General features: G+C 37.6%; 1 protein-coding gene and 1 pseudogene across 1 annotated transcript; one reads left to right on the plus strand and one right to left on the minus strand.

Annotated features, from left to right (window-relative positions):
• Window positions 1-1179: 1179 nt before the first annotated feature.
• Window positions 1180-15157, plus strand: LOC134235909 (uncharacterized; annotated as a pseudogene).
• LOC134235910 (ATP-dependent RNA helicase A-like) lies at window positions 15138-15905 on the minus strand. The gene has a single exon (XM_062718086.1). The coding sequence runs from the start codon at window positions 15903-15905 to the stop codon at window positions 15138-15140; it is 768 nt and encodes a 255-aa protein (XP_062574070.1).
• Window positions 15906-21400: the final 5495 nt, after the last annotated feature.

The raw sequence follows: 21400 nt of genomic DNA on the forward strand, positions 1-21400 counted from the left end.
AATTTTTATTTATTTTGTTTATCTATGTATTTGTAGATAAATTGATAAACAAATAAATAAATAAGATTTATAATTAGTTCATTTATTAATTTTGTATTTTTAAAGTCATTTATTTATTTAATTTTCACTTTCCACCTCACCTTCTTTATTTTGTGCTGAGTTTACTATGCAGCCCTGTATTTGTCAAGAAATAGATTGATTTGTTTTTAAAATGATTAATTTCATTTAATTAATTTTATTTATTTTTTGAAGGAAACTATATCAATTTTAAAAACTACAATTTTCCAAAATTCAGCATTACCCCGGTCGTCTTTTTTTTAAGTTCAAAGTCACTCCAAGTATTTTATGGATTAAATAGGTGTTTGCAAAATAAATAAATTAAGTAATAAATCAAACCAAAGAATAATTAAATAATTAATTTCAAAAATTGAGAGATAAATATTCTTTGAAGCAACAATTTATTAATATTTCATAGTTATTTCAGAGTTATAAAAGAACACAATTAGTCTCTTAACACTTAAAAAAAAATGCTACCATGTGTTTAAAATAATGTTCAAAAATTTCTTAGGTAAGTAACTCTGTGTACTAAATTGACAATCCCACATCTTAGGTAACCGTACAGTGCTCTGGGAGTGTGTAAACTTCTTCTTTTTGCTTCAATGAACATATACAGGGGCGTACTGGGGCATATACTGTGGTTTACCGTAGTTGCCTGTAGGAAACAGTAGCCATACAGTGGCATACTGTAGGCGTATCGGGGCCTACTGTATGTAACTGGGGCATGCTGGGGATACATACAGTGGCATACAGAGATTAACTGTATATACAGAGCTAGCATACCGTAGCATACTGTAGATATACCGTAGATTACTGTGAAAATGCTGTAGGATACAGAAAAAGACAGTGGATTTTCATACGGACAGGGGTTTTAAAAGCCAGTAGTGCTAGTGGAACTACTCAGACAAATCATGGTAAGATATACTGCTACATAAACCATCTGTCAGACTGCTAGTGGAGCTACTCAGACAAATCATGGTAAGATATACTGCTACACAAACCCCCCGTCAGACTGCTAGTGGAACTACTCAGACAAATCATGGTAAGATATACTGCTACACAAACCATCCGTCAGACTGCTAGTGGAACTACTCAGACAAATCATGGTAAGATATACCGCTACACAAACCATCTGTCAGACTGCTAGTGGAACTACTCAGACAAATCATGGTAAGATATACTGCTACACAAACCATCCGTCAGACTGCTAGTGGAGCTACTCAGACAAATCATGGTAAGATATACTGCTACACAAACCATCTGTCAGACTGCTAGTGGAACTACTCAGACAAATCATGGTAAGATATACTGCCACACAAACCATCTGTCAGACTGCTAGTGGAACTACTCTGGCAAATCATGGTAAGATATACTGCTACACAAACCATCCGTCAGACTGCTAGTGGAACTACTCAGACAAATCATGGTAAGATATACTGCTACACAAACCATCCGTCAGACTGCTAGTGGAACTACTCAGGCAAATCATGGTAAGATATACTGCTACACAAACCATCCGTCAGACTGCTAGTGGAACTACTCAGGCAAATCATGGTAAGATATACTGCTACACAAACCATCCGTCAGACTGCTAGTGGAACTACTCAGACAAATCATGGTAAGATATACTGCTACACAAACCATCCGTCAGACTGCTAGTGGAACTACTCAGACAAATCATGGTAAGATATACTGCTACACAAACCATCCGTCAGACTGCTAGTGGAACTACTCAGACAAATCATGGTAAGATATACTGCTACACAAACCATCTGTCAGACTGCTAGTGGAACTACTCAGACAAATCATGGTAAGATATACTGCTACACAAACCATCTGTCAGACTGCTAGTGGAACTACTCAGGCAAATCATGGTAAGATATACTGCTACACAAACCATCCGTCAGACTGCTAGTGGAACTACTCAGACAAATCATGGTAAGATATACTGCTACACAAACCATCCATCAGACTGCTAGTGGAACTACTCAGACAAATCATGGTAAGATATACTGCTACACAAACCATCTGTCAGACTGCTAGTGGAACTACTCAGACAAATCATGGTAAGATATACTGCTACACAAACCATCCGTCAGACTGCTAGTGGAACTACTCAGACAAATCATGGTAAGATATACTGCTACAAACAAACTGCTACACAACCATCTGTCAGACTGCTAGTGGAACTACTCAGACAAATCATGGTAAGATATACTGCTTCACAAACCATCCGTCAGACTGCTAGTGGAACTACTCAGGCAAATCATGGTAAGATATACTGCTTCACAAACCATCCGTCAGACTGCTAGTGGAACTACTCAGACAAATCATGGTAAGATATACTGCTACACAAACCATCTGTCAGACTGCTAGTGGAACTACTCAGACAAATCATGGTAAGATATACTGCTACACAAACCATCTGTCAGACTGCTAGTGGAACTACTCAGACAAATCATGGTAAGATATACTGCTACACAAACCATCTGTCAGACTGCTAGTGGAACTACTCAGACAAATCATGGTAAGATATACTGCTACACAAACCATCTGTCAGACTGCTAGTGGAACTACTCAGACAAATCATGGTAAGATATACTGCTACACAAACCATCCGTCAGACTGCTAGTGGAACTACTCAGACAAATCATGGTAAGATACTGCTTCACAAACCATCCGTCAGACTGCTAGTGGAACTACTCAGACAAATCATGGTAAGATATACTGCTTCACAAACCATCTGTCAGACTGCTAGTGGAACTACTCAGACAAATCATGGTAAGATATACTGCTACACAAACCATCCGTCAGACTGCTAGTGGAACTACTCAGACAAATCATGGTAAGATATACTGCTACACAAACCATCTGTCAGACTGCTAGTGGAACTACTCAGACAAATCATGGTAAGATATACTGCTACACAAACCATCTGTCAGACTGCTAGTGGAACTACTCAGACAAATCATGGTAAGATATACTGCTACACAAACCATCCGTCAGACTGCTAGTGGAACTACTCAGACAAATCATGGTAAGATATACTGCTACACAAACCATCTGTCAGACTGCTAGTGGAACTACTCAGACAAATCATGGTAAGATATACTGCTACACAAACCATCCGTCAGACTGCTAGTGGAACTACTCAGACAAATCATGGTAAGATATACTGCTACACAAACCATCCGTCAGACTGCTAGTGGAACTACTCAGACAAATCATGGTAAGATATACTGCTACACAAACCATCCGTCAGACTGCTAGTGGAACTACTCAGACAAATCATGGTAAGATATACTGCTACACAAACCATCCGTCAGACTGCTAGTGGAACTACTCAGACAAATCATGGTAAGATATACTGCTACACAAACCATCCGTCAGACTGCTAGTGGAACTACTCAGACAAATCATGGTAAGATATACTGCTACACAAACCATCCGTCAGACTGCTAGTGGAACTACTCAGACAAATCATGGTAAGATATACTGCTACACAAACCATCTGTCAGACTGCTAGTGGAACTACTCAGACAAATCATGGTAAGATATACTGCTACACAAACCATCCGTCAGACTGCTAGTGGAACTACTCAGGCAAATCATGGTAAGATATACTGCTACACAAACCATCTGTCAGACTGCTAGTGGAACTACTCAGACAAATCATGGTAAGATATACTGCTACACAAACCATCTGTCAGACTGCTAGTGGAACTACTCAGACAAATCATGGTAAGATATACTGCTACACAAACCATCTGTCAGACTGCTAGTGGAACTACTCAGACAAATCATGGTAAGATATACTGCTTCACAAACCATCCATCAGACTGCTAGTGGAACTACTCAGACAAATCATGGTAAGATATACTGCTACACAAACCATCCGTCAGACTGCTAGTGGAACTACTCAGACAAATCATGGTAAGATATACTGCTACACAAACCATCTGTCAGACTGCTAGTGGAACTACTCAGACAAATCATGGTAAGATATACTGCTACACAAACCATCTGTCAGACTGCTAGTGGAACTACTCAGACAAATCATGGTAAGATATACTGCTACACAAACCATCCGTCAGACTGCTAGTGGAACTACTCAGACAAATCATGGTAAGATATACTGCTACACAAACCATCCGTCAGACTGCTAGTGGAACTACTCAGACAAATCATGGTAAGATATACTGCTACACAAACCATCCGTCAGACTGCTAGTGGAACTACTCAGACAAATCATGGTAAGATATACTGCTACACAAACCATCCGTCAGACTGCTAGTGGAACTACTCAGACAAATCATGGTAAGATATACTGCTACACAAACCATCTGTCAGACTGCTAGTGGAACTACTCAGACAAATCATGGTAAGATATACTGCTACACAAACCATCTGTCAGACTGCTAGTGGAACTACTCAGACAAATCATGGTAAGATATACTGCTACACAAACCATCCGTCAGACTGCTAGTGGAACTACTCAGACAAATCATGGTAAGATATACTGCTACACAAACCATCTGTCAGACTGCTAGTGGAACTACTCAGACAAATCATGGTAAGATATACTGCTACACAAACCATCCGTCAGACTGCTAGTGGAACTACTCAGACAAATCATGGTAAGATATACTGCTACACAAACCATCAGTCAGACTGCTAGTGGAACTACTCAGACAAATCATGGTAAGATATACTGCTACACAAACCATCCGTCAGACTGCTAGTGGAACTACTCAGACAAATCATGGTAAGATATACTGCTACACAAACCATCTGTCAGACTGCTAGTGGAACTACTCAGACAAATCATGGTAAGATATACTGCTACACAAACCATCCGTCAGACTGCTAGTGGAACTACTCAGACAAATCATGGTAAGATATACTGCTACACAAACCATCCGTCAGACTGCTAGTGGAACTACTCAGACAAATCATGGTAAGATATACTGCTACACAAACCATCTGTCAGACTGCTAGTGGAACTACTCAGACAAATCATGGTAAGATATACTGCTACACAAACCATCTGTCAGACTGCTAGTGGAACTACTCAGACAAATCATGGTAAGATATACTGCTACACAAACCATCCGTCAGACTGCTAGTGGAACTACTCAGACAAATCATGGTAAGATATACTGCTTCACAAACCATCCGTCAGACTGCTAGTGGAACTACTCAGACAAATCATGGTAAGATATACTGCTACACAAACCATCCGTCAGACTGCTAGTGGAACTACTCAGACAAATCATGGTAAGATATACTGCTTCACAAACCATCCGTCAGACTGCTAGTGGAACTACTCAGACAAATCATGGTAAGATATACTGCTACACAAACCATCTGTCAGACTGCTAGTGGAACTACTCAGACAAATCATGGTAAGATATACTGCTACACAAACCATCCGTCAGACTGCTAGTGGAACTACTCAGACAAATCATGGTAAGATATACTGCTACACAAACCGTCTGTCAGACTGCTAGTGGAACTACTCAGACAAATCATGGTAAGATATACTGCTACACAAACCATCCGTCAGACTGCTAGTGGAACTACTCAGACAAATCATGGTAATATATACTGCTACACAAACCATCTGTCAGACTGCTAGTGGAATTACTCAGACAAATCATGGTAAGATATACTACTACACAAACCATCTGTCAGACTGCTAGTGGAACTACTCAGACAAATCATGGTAAGATATTACTGCTACACAAACCATCCGTCAGACTGCTAGTGGAACTACTCAGACAAATCATGATAAGATATACTGCTACACAAACCATCCGTCAGACTGCTAGTGGAACTACTCAGACAAATCATGGTAAGATATACTGCTACACAAACCATCTGTCAGACTGCTAGTGGAACTACTCAGGCAAATCATGGTAAGATATACTGCTACACAGACCATCCGTCAGACTGTTAGTGGAACTACTCAGACAAATCATGGTAAGATATACTGCTACACAAACCGTCTGTCAGACTGCTAGTGGAACTACTCAAACAAATCATGGTAAGATATACTGCTACACAAACCATCCGTCAGACTGCTAGTGGAACTACTCAGGCAAATCATGGTAAGATATACTGCTACACAAACCATCCGTCAGACTGCTAGTGGAACTACTCAGACAAATCATGGTAAGATATACTGCTACATAAACTGTCTATCAGACTGCTAGTGGAGCTACTCAGACAAATTATGGTAAGATATACTGCTACACAAACCATCCGTCAGACTGCTAGTGGAACTACTCAGACAAATCATGGTAAGATATACTGCTACACAAACCATCCGTCAGACTGCTAGTGGAACTACTTAGACAAATCATGGTAAGATATACTGCTACACAAACCATCTATCAGACTGCTTGTGGAACTACTCAGGCAAATCATGGTAACACTTTTATACTCAGTCATACAATAGTCATCATCGTGATAACAAAATGTGTTTATCATCATAAGTTTGTATTAATGAATAATGAATAAATTTGTTTTAATAATTTCTTTGATGCAGGACCCCCTGTCTCATGTTGTGTTGAGCCTACAATTGTTGCGGACATTCAGCCATTTTTCTGATAACCTGGTTGTCATGGTGAACTGTCAGGCCGCACCAGCAGTGTTGGGTTGTATGGCCGTTTATCTGGATGTCACGGAGATCCAACAATATGGGCTGGACATACTGGCCAGAATAGCCACCTACTGACCAAGACTGGCCGAAAAAGTAAACCAACAAATTTCTAAAAATAGCTACTACCCAAAACATGCTAAAAATAACTCAATAATTCTCAAAAAATAGCCACATATTTGCTCCAAATATGCTGAAGATGCTTAAAAACCACTTTCTCTTATATGTTTTTAGCCACGTATTTGAGTAAACTCAGATGACCTTTTGCTATCTGTTTTTGTCTGTCTTCATGCATCATGCAAAATTTGTGATTTTCATGGTTCCTGCCCGCCCTTGGGCCTGAGGGTCCGGATAAAACCCTTAAAATTAATGCAATCTTACAAAATCTTCTTGTTTACTGCAGAACATCAAGCAGTCAAACTGTTGGTATGATTGTATTGCATTGAGCCCTATACCACAGTTTTGAAATTCATGGCATCAGGGTCAGCGGTTCTAGTGTTAGAGACGATCCTTTGATCTATGTTTGTATGATTTTGACCTCTATTTGACCTTTGTAGACTTATGTTTACCCTTTGCCCTCTATTTGACCTTGTAGAATCCCCTGCAAGAGACAGCTATAGAAATGATCCTTTGAGCTTCATGTATTTATGTATGATTTGACATCTATATGACCTTGGAGATTCCCCTGCCAAAGACAGCTTTGGAGATGATCCTTCGATCTATTTATGTATGATTTGACCTTTATTTGACCTTGTAGATTCCCCTGAGAGAGACGGCCCTAGAGATGATCCTTTGATCTATTTATGTATGATTTGACCTTTATTTGACCTTGTAGATTCCCCTGAGAGAGACGGCCCTAGAGATGATCCTTCGATCTATTTATGTATAATTTGACCTTTATTTGACCTTGTAGATTCCCCTGAGAGAGACGGCCCTAGAGATGATCCTTCAGGTCTATTTATGTATAAAACCTTTATTTGACCTTGTAGATTTTTAGAGAGAAACCTAGAGATGATCCTTCGATCTATTTATGTATAATTTGACCTTTATTTGACCTTGTAATTCCCCTGAGAGAGACAGGCCCTAGAGATGATCCTTCCAATCTATTTATGTATGATTTGACCTTGTGATTCCCCTGAGAGAGACAGGTAGAGTTGATCCTTGGTCTATTTATGTATGATTTGACCTTTATTTGACCCAAAGATTCCCCTGAGAGAGACGGCTCTAGAGAAATCCTTTGATCTATTCAGCGTCATCAGAATACAGGTAAACAGCCCCCCGGCTGTAGGAAACTGGTCAATCTCACCTGTAGCCTTCAGGAAAAAACAACTTCCTCTCCTCAGGTAACTAGGAAAACAGGTCAATCTCCAGGTAAATAGGTCAATCTCCAAAACAGGTAAACAGGTCAATCTCCCAAATTATTTGGTGAAAATTTAGTCTTTATTACAGGTAAACAGGTACAATTCTAAGGCTCAGGTAAACAGGTCATCTCCAATACAGGTAAACAATTGAATACTTACAAAACAGTCGTTAATTTGAATACCAATCTAAAAATCATTTACAGGTTTTAACACTTGTCAGAGACCAGAATCTTTATGTGAAACAGGTAAACAGGTCAATCTTTAATACAGGTAAAACAATTTTTCAAAATGCTACTCCTCCTTCAGTTTTAGTCTGATATCAATTTAACCTGGCACATAAGTAGACTAACCTAAGATACATAATTCTTTGTATCGATTTTTGATTTGGATGAACGGTGTTTCTGTTGTTACTAAAAATAGAATTTTTTGTGAAAATCATTCAAAATGCTACTCCTCTAACAGTTTTGGTCTGATTTCAATATAACCTGGCACACAAGTAGATTACACTAATATATAATTCTGTGTATAGGTTTTTATTTCGATGAACGGTGTTACCATTGTTACTAAAGAAATTTCTTTGAAATACATTTAAAATGCTACTCCTCCTACAGTTTTGGTCTGATTTCAATATAACTTGGCGCACAAGTAGACTACACTAAGATACATATTTCTGTACATCTTTTTTTTTTAATCATTCTATTTATTGCTTTTGTAAAGTTTTATATCCTAACTACTAATTTTCTCTCTCTTTTATTATAAGTACAAACCAGTAGAGCTACAGTCTTGACACATACTTCTGGTTTTGGTTGGAATAATAATATAAATTGTGAGGAAATGTTTTAACTATATAATAGAAGTTATATAATGAATTAAATTGGTCAAATTTCTAATTGTTATGCTGTACAAATTCAAAGGAAGTGCATATGAAACTTTGAAAACAATGTATAAGTTTAAAACTTAATACAATATTTTATCTCTTTTCTTTTGGTCAAAAAGACACGGAATCTTCGCCGGAGGTCGGGGAACCTGTAGAGAGATACGACGCGTTACTGAGACACATCTTCCAAGACGCTGTCCCGGTGATCCAATTACAGGAATACCCGAACAACCTGGACGTGAAAAAGGGTCGGATTTTTTTTACTCTAAAATGACGCAGTTCACGTAGGCCTGATTAAAATTGTCATTAAAATATATTCTAATTAGAAACAGACAGTTATATAATGAATTAAAGAAATTTTTCTTTTTATGAGACAAGTTTAATGAGAGGATATGGAACTTTTTCTAATTTTCACTTTTTTCTCTTTTTTATCTAAAGGCTATTTTAGGTCAATCTTTAAAAATATCTATCTAATATTAACTTATTTTATTATGCTATTTTTCTTAAAAGGCAAAAGAAAAAGTTACAAGCTCTATCTACGTCAACACAAGACGAGGAAAGTCAGGAGCTCACAGAGACGTTAACGACCCCCAAAATGTTTGTGTCTAACAACCAAGAAGAGGAGCCCGCAGGAATTCTAAAAAAGACGGAAGAGAAAGGTTACATGGCTGCCCTGGATCGCAAAGTCCACTTCGCCGACAAAGAACCACTGGACTCCATGACCAGCTCAGAGGACGAATCTGACCTTGACCTTCAGACTACAGAGGTCAAGGCCAGGTTAGAGGTACAGGAGACGGTGATTCTGAGTGAGGAGGCTGCTGAAGCTCTGAGATTAAAATCTGTCCCAAGTCAGGAGGGCGTTCAAATGAGACGGAAGGAATTGGAAAAGGTGGAAACACGAGAGAGACGGTACACGTCGGAAATGAAAATTAACGTGAGTGGGAAGGGCCAGATCCAGGAGGTGGTCGCCAAGTGTGGTCAAACAGACATCACCATAGCAACCAACCCCACCCCTAGCAATCCAGTGTCCATATTTTGTCCTACGGTAAATTGTAGAGGTCATGTACGCAACTCGGAGCCCATTTGTCAACCTGACCCTATGTTTGATGCAAATGATATTCAAGTAGAGGAAAATCAATCTAAAGGAATTTTATCTAAAGACAATGAAGACACAAACAGAAATAGTGATGGAAGTTCCACTCTTAATGAATGTCAGACAAATAAGCTAAGAGAATATGACAGGAAAGAGGATAGTGCTGTGTTAGACCTGTCTGGGCAAGAAACATTAGACACAAGTAAGGCTCAGTCTTCAAACTCACAAGATGTAAGTAATTCAAACTCACAGGACAAGAGTAAGGCTCAGTCTTCAAACTCACAAGACGTAAGTAAATCAAACCCACAGGACAAGAGTAAGGCTCAGTCTTCAAACTCACTGGGCAATAGTAACACTCAGTATCCAAATCCACAAGACAAGAGTAACGCTCAGTATCCAAACCCAAAGGACACAAGTAACACTCAGTCTACAAACCCACAGGACATGAGTAACACTCAGTCTACAAACCCACAGGACATGAGTAACACTCATTCTCTGATCTCACAGGATTCTACAGAGGAGGAAGATTATGTACCAATGGATTGGCCTCGCACTGATGGCCTCGGGACACAAGAGAACGGAGAGACTTAATCCGATACACAAATTGAAGAAGTCTGCTTGAGAGAGAAGTCAGGTCAGAAGTCGGGAGTGTTAAAATTTACTGGTTGTCAGATGTGTCGTTATGTACCAAAGTCATCAGACTTCAGGTATCAGTGGAAAAAAACAGATACCGTATACGTGGAATCTTAGCGATTTGTCCTTAAAAATTGGTATTTTATTCTTAGCGAGATGTAATTTTAGGGATTTTTAAAAAATCTTCTTTTCTAGGAGCTTTTAGAAATAAAGCACAATTAATTTTTAGCGATATTTAAATTTTAACAATCTTGGCACCCTCGCTAATAATGCCAAAATTAAATCCGGAATATAAAAATTCTTAATAAACTTTTTAGAACCACTGAGCCAGGAAAGATGCTCAAGTGAGCTAATTTCTGTAGTTAAAATTTGTTCAAATCATGTCTGGGGGGGGTTGTTGTTCAAAGGTAGTGTAAATTTTTACATAATATATGAAACCTTTTAAAAATCAAGACTTCAAAGGCTTAGTGATATTTTTAGGGAATTATCTTCAGGTAGTGTAGAGTCTAGTTTGCTCAAATCTTGACCCCACCCCAACCTCGGTAAACTTTCAGTTCTGATCTGATATGTGCTTTTCCCAAGCCAATTGCTCAGGTAAGCGATGTGGCCCCTGGGCCTCTTGTTTTAGCATTATTGTAACTACTGTAGATTCCTTATTTTTTGGGAGTATTTTTTATCACAAAAGGGCTCTTTAACATCAAGTCGCAAAAATAAAAATTTGCAAATGGACAGTTGTTCAACAGAATTTAAATGGATTTCAGCACTTTAAATATATTGCAGCGAGTAATTTTATTTCGCCAGTGATGCTTATTTTGAAATTATGTGGAAATTAATTTGTTGCATATAATTAGAAATCTACAGTATTTGATTTTTAGTGTAATATGTAACAAACTGTACAGGTTTGCAGGAATAAAATTTTTATGACGAAATTTATACCTGAAAGTTTTTGTCTTCAGAATTACCTGAAAATAAGTGAACTTAATCATTTTTTGGAAAAGACATTTAAAAAGTCTATTTTCTTTTTCAAACATCTGTTTTAAACACTTTTTTTCAATTTTAAGGTGACTCACCACATCAGCTCTTTGGTGTTTGAAGGTAAAGATGCTCAGGCTCTCTCTGTCATTGACAAACCCCTGTACAGTCTTTTAGAGGTCAGTGGGGCACCACAAGGGTTACAGGCATATGTCAAGTCTCAGTACAACGACAGTAAAACCTTGATGGACCTTGATACAGCATTCCTCATCAGCATTATAGACGCCATTAGATACAGGTTAGTCCAATAAATGAAAACATCAGATACAGGTTAGTCCAATAAATGAAAACATCAGATACAGGTTAGTCCAATAACTGATGGCAAAAGAAATATGAGATGCATTAAACACAGGTCAGTCAAATAATTAAATTGATATTTTTAAATCAAAGGGGAAATCACTTTTACTATAAAGTAATACGACAAAAAGACCACTGAACTGGAACTCTTTGATGTGCAATGTATAGTAGTTTTTTTTTAAGTAACTGTGTCCTATGCATTAGGCCTACTGTTATGCTTAATTTTAACCGTTTCCATGTTAACCTATCTAATCTTTTTAGGTCTCTCTTTCATGACCTTGTTCAGAAGAGTGTCCTTGAGGTCATGAACTGTATGTTTGGTAAATACAGCCTTGACGTCCTGAAGGTGGCCTTGACCTGTTTGACCTCTGTGTTCCAGAACCAGCATATCCTTCCCCAGTTATCAGGTGTGTCTTACCATCCACCAGTCTGTAGTCACAGCACAAGAGCACTTTACACAAACCAATCTGTAGTCACAGCACAAGAGCACTTTACATCCACCAATCTGTAGTCACAGCACAAGAGCACTTTACATCCACCAATCTGTAGTCACAGCACAAGAGCACTTTACATGCACCTATCTGTAGTCACAGCACAAGAGCACTTTACATCCATAAATCTGTAGTCACATCACAAGAGCACTTTACATCCACCAATAGTCACAGCACAAGAACACTTTACATCTCCCAAGCTGAAGTCACAGCACAAGAACACTTTACTTCCACCAATCTGTAGTCACAGCACAAGAACACTTTACATCCACCAATCTGTAGTCACAGCACAAGAGCACATTACATCCACCTTCTGTAGTCACAGCACAAGAGCACTTTACATCCACCAATAGTCACAGCACAAGAACACTACATCCACCAATAGTCACAGCACAAGAACACTTTACATCCACCAATCTGTAGTCACAGCACAAGAGCACATTACATCCACCTTCTGTAGTCACAGCACAAGAGCTCTTTACATCCACCAATAGTCACAACACAAGAGCACTTTACATCCACCAATAGTCACAGCACAAGAACACTTTACATCCACCAAGCTGTAGTCACAGCACAAGAGCACTTTACATCCACCAATCTGTAGACACAGCACAAGAGCTCTTTACATCCACCAATCTGTAGTCACAGCACAATAACAATTTACATCCACCAATATGTAGTCACAGCACAAGAGCACTTTACATCCACCATTCTATAGTCACAACATGAACAATCTATAGTCACAGCACAAGAGCACTTTACATCCACCAATAGTCACAACACAAGAGCACTTTACATCCACCAAAAGTCACAGCACAAGAACACTTTACATCCACCAATCTGTAGTCACAGCACAAGAGCACTTTACATGCACCAATCTCTAGTCACAGCACAAGAGCACTTTACATCCATCAATCTTTAGTCACATCACAAGAGCACTTTACTTCCACCAATAGTCACAGCACAAGAACTCTTACATCTACCAAGCTGTAGTCACAGCACAAGAGCACTTTACATCCACCAATCTGTAGACACAGCACAAGAGCTCTTTACATCTCCCAATCTGTAGTCACAGCAGATGAGCACTTTACATCCACCAATCTGTAGACACAGCACAAGAGCTCTTTACATCTCCCAATCTGTAGTCACAGCAGATGAGCATTTTACATCCACCAATCTGTAGTCACAGCACAAGAGCAATTTACATCAACTAATCTGTATTTACAGCACAAGAGCACTTTACATCCATCAAACTGTAGTCACAGCACAAGAGCACTTTACATATATTCAGAAGAACTTTAAATTAATCTCTGTGTTTCTTTTTTCCAAACTTCTTTTTTTATGACAGAGTCCACATTTCTGAAGGAGGCGAAGGGGATTATATCAAAATTATCAGGTGTTTTACAAACAGACATACCAGCAATACAGGAACTTCACAGGGTTGTGAGTGACATCACCCCCATAGAATGAAATCTCCCTCAACACCCTGACCGTCTGTATAATAATACACCCATATCTTCAGATCTTACATGACCCTCCACCCACCCATACTCAAACTATAGTGGGTAAGAGGGTGTGTGTGAATGAGACCATTCCAATGAGGTGTCTGAAACTAATTTGTTATCTATTTTTTTTTTTTGATGACTTCTACAAAACATAACCTTTTGTGATTTAAATCACTTCAGGTCATGTATGAAAACAATAACATTTAATTAATATAGTTTGTTAAGTTTGATAGAATGTTACGTTGAATAATTACGTTTTACTAAATGCATGAGGTGCCATAAATTATTTATATGCTAGGCAATAGTATTGTGTACTTATGAATTTAATTAAGGGAATAACTCACTTTAGTAAAAAAAAAACCTGCTAATTATATACAAAAAAAATGAACTGGATTTGACAAATCTAGATACTGACTTTTTATAATTACTCCATTTGTAGCATGCTTATTTAAGGTGTTATGAGGAACTTCGTGCTATATAGATTCTACGACTGGCTGCATGTCAGCTTTTGTTCACTTTGGAATCACTGTGTTAGAGATGGTTATGCTTACATGAATGTGATTTGATTATATTGTTACTAGATAATAATAACTGTTCCATGTCTGTTGGTATTTACGCAAGTGTTAATTTGATATTGAAAGTTTTTTGACAAATACTTTGAATTTGGTCAACCAAATTTTAATCTGTTTTTTTTCATCATAATTATATGGTATATACTTGCAATTAATTTCTATAAAAATATACTGTGTGTATTTAATACAAGTTTTTTTGAAAAAAAATTGATATACATAACTATACAACATGCTGTATTAATATTGATCTTCAGTATGCTTTGATATGTCAGATTAGTTATGAAATCCAAAAGGGATAATTCAAACTTGCTCATTGACAAACCATGTAATTTACAAAAAATCCTAACCCCCCAACCTTACCTCAAATGAACTTTTAGCCTTATCTTACCTAATTGAACATATAAGAATCCACCCACAAAGAACTTAGATCCATATCCACCCACAAAGAACTTAGATCCATATCCACCCACAAAGAACTTAGATCCATATCCATCCACAAAGAACTTAGATCCATATTCACCCACAAAGAACTTAGATCCATATCCACCCACAAAGAAGTTAGATCCATATACCTCCCATAAAGAACTTAGATTCATATCCATCCACAAAGAACTTAGATCCATATCCATCCACAAAGAACTTAGATCCATATCCACCCACAAAAAACTTAGATCCATATCCATCCACAAAGAACTTAGATCCATATCCACCCACAAAGAACTTAGATTCATATCCACCCACAAAGAACTTAGATCCATATCCACCCACAAAGAACTTAGATCCATATCCACCCCCAAAGAACTTACATCCATATCCACCCACAAAGAACTTAGATCCATATCCACCCCCAAAGAACTTACATCCATATCCACCCACAAAGAACTTAGATCCATATCCACCCCCAAGGAACTTACATCCATATCCACCCACAAAGAACTTAGATTCATATCCACCCACAAAGAACTTAGATCCATATCCACCCTCAAAGAACTTACACCCATGTCCACCCACAAAGAACTTACATCCATATCCACCCCCAAAGAACTTACATCCATATCCACCCACAAAGAACTTAGATCTATATCCACCCCCAAAGAACTTACATCCATATCCACCCACAAAGAACTTAGATCTATATCCACCCCCAAAGAACTTACATCCATATCCACCCACAAAAAAACTTAGATCCATATCCACCCCCAAAGAACTTACATCCATATCCACCCCCAAAGAACTTACATCCATATCCACCCACAAAGAACTTAGATCCATATCCACCCAAAAAGAACTTAGATCCATATCCAACCACAGAGAATTTGTGTCCATTCTATCAAACTGAACATATCAGAATCTACCTTACATGTGTATAATACAGAACTTGAATCACTATCAACCCTTCACAAAACACTTATAGGATCAGTATAAACCCTAAAAGAAAATAGTTTTAGATCCACCCCACAAAGAACTTGGATCGCTATCATTCCATGCCGAACAGTTGATCTTGCTATAAAAAAAATATGGATTATTATCAAACCTTATCTTAAACACTTTACCTTCATGTGATATATTGTTAAGATTTTTATACCCCCCGCAAACGAAGTTTGGGGGGGTATATAGGAATCACCTTGTCCGTCTGTCTGTCTGTCCGTCTGTCTGTCTGTCTAGCTGTCCGTCTGTCTGTGCAATCGTGTCCGGTCCATATCTTTCTTACAAGGAACATTAGAATCTATACTCCACACTAAGATTGCTCATAACCTAAGGGTGTGTCATGACCTTGACCCAAGGTCATTTGGGGAAGTTCAAGGTCACTGGAAGAAAAATTTTATAATTCGTTAGATCCATATTTTCTTATGGATAAACTTTAGGATCTCATTTCACACAAAGAATTGCCCATGACCCAAGGGTGTGTCATGACCTTGACCCAAGGTCATTTGGGGAATTCAAGGTCACTGGGAGAAAAATTTCAAAATTCATGTTTGACACATATCTTTTATGGATAAACTTTAGGTTCTCATTTCACACAAAGATTGCCCATGATGTATATTTAAATATGTACACTTTTTTTAAAAGGATGTGTCATGACCTTGACCCAAGGTCATTTGGGGAAGTTCAAGGTCACTGGAAGAAAAATTTTTAATTCGTGTCCGGTCTATATCTTTCTTATGGATAAACTTTGTAGGTTCTCATTTCACACAAAGATTGCCCATGACCCACGGGTGTGTCATGACCTTGACCCAAGGTCATTTGGGGAAGTTCAAGGTCACTGGGAGAAAAATTTCAAAATTCATGTTTGACACATATCTTTTATGGATAAACTTGGTAGGTTCTCATTTTACACAAAGATTGCCCATGACCCACGGGTGTGTCATGACCTTGACCCAAGGTCATGTGGGGAAGTTCAAGGTCACTGGAAGAAAAATTTCATAAATCATTTCCGGTCCATATCTTTCTTATTGATAAACTTGGAAGGTTCTTATTTCAAAGATTGCCCATGACCCAAGGATGTGTCTTGACCTTTAACCAAGGTCATTTGGGGAAGTTCAAGGTCTTGATCATTCCATGCTAAACATTTTCTTGCTATCAAAAATGAATTATTATCAAGAAAGTTTATCAGATTTTTCACTGGAAGAAAAATTTTATAATTTGTGTCCGGTCTATATCTTTCAAAAATGGATAAACTTGGTAGGTTTTAATTTGACATAAAGATTGCCCATGACCCAAGGGTGTGTCATGACCTTGGCCCAAGGTCATTTGGAGAAGTTCAACGTCACTGGAAGAAAAATTTCATAATTCGTGTCCGGTCCATATCTTTCTTATGGATAAACTTGGTAGGTTTATTTCACACAAAGATTGCCCATGATGGTGGGGTGTGTCATGACCTTGACCCAAGGTCATTTGCGGAAGTTCAAGGTCACTGGAAGAAAAATTTCATAATTTGTGTCCGGTCCATATTATGGATAAACTTGGAAGGTTCTTATTTCACTCAAAGATTTTTATGACCCAATGTGTCATTATCTTCACCCAAGGTCATTTGGGGAAGTTCAAGGTCTGGAAGAAAAATTTTAAATTCGTGTTTGATACATATCTTTATTATGCAAAAACTTACTTCTGAAAAACCTCAGCGGGGGATATTTTGTCCCGATTGGACAGTTCTAGTTAAAAATTGTTTTATTATCTAGTACTACAACTGTACGTATTAAGTTTGCTTTTGATTATAAGCTGTGTAAAATCAAGCAGAAAACCTCACATTCCTTAGATTATGTGATTTTACATGAAGTTGTTTTATCATGCTAATTAGCCATGATTTATTTGTGTTGATGATTTTTTTTTTTATATTTTTAGTGTAGAAAATTTTTAAATGTTATAACATTTTTTTTATGTATTGAAAATTTATATAGGTAGTGCAAAAAATTTCATATTTTAAGTTTATTTAATTTTTTTTGTTTTGTATATATACCGGTGAATATAAATGATCGTGTGGGAGATATTGTTCATAGAAAACAGAGTGCAATATTACCTATAATTTTTATTGATAGCTTTATGAACTGCAAATTCAACATGTATAAAAGGTTTATATGAAGTACATGTCATGATTGTATAAATTGTTCTTGATTGAAAGTTTATTTATGTTTTCATTGATATATGTATAATTATAAAAATATTTTAAATTTGCTTTACAACTTTAAATTTTTTTACATTAAAAATTTTATTTTTTTATAACAGGAAATCCAACTAATAAATAAAATTTAACATCAAAACTGATTGTGCTTACTGTTTGCAATATAGCTCAGCTTGGAACATTTTATGAGGATCGGTAGATAAATCCAGCTGTACAAGGATTTGCAGGTGCCCTATAGTAGTCACTCTGTCTTATTATTATTCCAACCACAAATTTTAAGGGTTTTTATTTTTCTAATATAACCTGTTTAGATCACCTGAGCTGAAAGCTCAAATGAGCTTTTCTGATCACACGTCCCTCTGTCCTTCCATTTGGCCCATTTGGTTTTCCGCACTTTTTTTCTTTATCGCTTGTGGATATTTAGCTGATTTTAGGTAATTAGGTACAGGTGAAGTTTGAATTTCATCTTGCATCATTCATTTGACTTTTGACAGAATTATGGCATTTTTAAATTTTTTACAATAATTAATGGGATTACAATTGGGTATGATCGGTTTCGCGATGCACTTATGCAATATTCCAAAGGAGTTGCTGCCTATTCTACAGAAAGAAGGGGAATCCGACAGGGAGCGTGTATTGCTTATACAATACTCTCAGAAACCTTGTTAATAATATATGATTGATTTTAAATAGACTTAAAATAAAAGATTTAATGAACATTCACTTATATCCAAGAATATTTCAAATATGGTGATAATTTAAATTTAAAAACTTAATTGCAATGGAAAATATATACCCCCTCCCCCCCCCCCCCACTTATAAGTCCCCTACCGGTGAAACCGGAGGAAACTATAGGCCTCCTCTGAGTCTGTTGGTCTGTTTGTCTTACTTGGTTTTCCGTACATTTTTTTAAACCCTAGTTGCAGATACATGTAACGTTATAGAGCTGATTTTAGGTAGGTGAGTGTAAAGGTGAAGTGAGTGTATTTTGAGATACAAATCGATTTTGAATGTCATTTCACTTTAATGATTTTTGACAGAATTATGACATTTTTATTTTTTCATAATGGTTTCAAATGTGGTTCGTGCATGCTGTGCTAAATTCCCAAAGTCAACATATCAAATATGAAGCGAGAAAGACAAGTAAAAATGAGTTGAAATTTTGTCTTTATGTGGATTATTTTTAGGTTAAAGACATGCACACGATAACCTCAAAATTTTAACACCAAGCAGTTTTACATGTACCTCAATTATAAATTATATTTACTGACAAGGTCATTGTATCGACCATGGAACTTACGAAATGATGACTTTAAATGAGACTGCTGATATTCTTGTTTCATCAAACTGCTTGATAATAATTTACCTCGTCTTAGAAATTGTTCATAAATAGAGCATGCTCTTGCGTATAGAATCAACTGAGATATATACACTCCGTATGCAGGTGATGAACTCAAGGTATATTGCTGCATAAGTAATGAAAAAATTATAAAACCCCAAATAACCGTTCCAAAAAAAAACCCACTATACATCTCTCTAGCAACTGAGTGGACGTGTGAAACCACTGAGTGAGCATATCGAACCACTTTGTGGGCATATCGGACCACTTACTGGTGTGTCTAACCAGTGAGAAGTTGTGTTTAACCACTGAGTTGGCGTGTGTGACCACTGAGTGGGTATTTCTAACCACTGATGGGCATGGCTAATGGTAACCACTGATTGGGTGTGTCCAACCACAGAGTGGGCCTGTGTAACCACTGAATGGGTGTGTTTAACCACAGTTGGTGTGTGTAACTAATGAGTGGGTGTGTCTAACCACTGAGTGGGCATGTCTAACCACTGAGAAGATGTGTTTAACCAGTTAGTGGACTTCTGTAACCATTGAGTGGGTGTGTCTAACCACTGAGTGGACGTATCTTACTATTGAAAGGGCGTGTTTAACTACTGATCGGGCTTGTGTAACCACCGACCAGGCGTGTGTAACCAATAATTGGGTGTGGCTATATGGTGTGTCTTACCACTAAGTGGGCGTGTCTATCCACTGAGTAGGTGTGTCTAACTACTGAGTAGCTGTGTCTAACTACTGAGTGGGCGTGTCTAACCCCTGAGTAGGCGTGTCTAACCAATGAGTAGGCATGTCCAACTACTGAGAGAGCGTGTGTAACCATTGAGAGGGGGTGTCTATCCACTGAACGGCAATGTCTGAGGCCAAGAGCCTTAGGATGCATGGAATAAAACCCAGGGTATATCCTCGTACACCCTTGATTGAACCTGGATGACCCCAATTATTCAAAGTGGGGGTATAAAAATGTAGCCTTCTCTGAAAAAGATCAAGACATTTTGATTTATCTCAGGTTTATTTACATTTTATGTACAACATTTTGTCAAATGCTGCCTTGTGGAGGTTACTTTTCATAGATCAACAAATGTTTATGACTGGAATTATAATCTGTCAAGTTATAGTCTACTTTATTTTCTATTTTTAAGTGACATATCTTGAACAAACTGAGTTATCTAAATCAACATAATTTTTGCATCATCATACAATCAAAGTTTTTATCATAATTATTGCAAAAACAATTCTAGAAATTGAGCAAACTTTACAATGAGAAAGATTTTTCTAAGTTGTAAGAACTTGTTACAAATCCCTTAGTATGAATTATAAAATAAACTAGAGCTAAGCTCGTTGCAAAGAAACGAATAGGTCTTCCGTTGGAGCTACGGACAGGAAGACGTAACCTTGAGTCTAGGTCAAAAGCCACATTCTAAAGTTCTACAAGTGAAAATATAAACCTTTTAAGAGAAGCAACTTGCAATGTTTAGCTAGGAAAAAGACTGTAAAGGAATATACATGTGTAAATGTGACCTTGAACTTTCCAAGTGACCTTGAACTCTCCAAATGACTTTGATCTAAGCAATGACTAGCTCTCGTGATAAAAATATGTCCATGCATCCAACCAAAAACATCTTATCCTTGGGGACTTTGAACTCGAGTCAAGGTCACGTCCCATCCTGCATTATATCAGCAATGTTTCACTAGTAGAAAAATGGTAGCGAATTTACAGTTTCACTGTCGCTAATCTTGACTCGTCCAAATGACTGGATATGTTCAGCCATGAGGTTTTTTTTCTGACTATAATCGAGGCAAAATGATTCATTGGGTTCAACACAATGTCGAGACTATAGCTCTACTTGTTTGTAC

This window comes from Saccostrea cucullata, unplaced genomic scaffold (assembly GCF_032062105.1).
Source record: "Saccostrea cucullata isolate Sc308-1 unplaced genomic scaffold, CSIRO_AGI_Scuc_v1 ctg5702, whole genome shotgun sequence".
In the NCBI taxonomy this organism is placed as follows: domain Eukaryota; kingdom Metazoa; phylum Mollusca; class Bivalvia; order Ostreida; family Ostreidae; genus Saccostrea; species Saccostrea cuccullata.

Bases quoted from the DNA above. Each gene is read 5' to 3' on its own strand.
- LOC134235910 (XM_062718086.1), bottom strand. From the start codon at position 15,905: ATGGACACAAATTCTCTGTGGTTGGATATGGATCTAAGTTCTTTTTGG.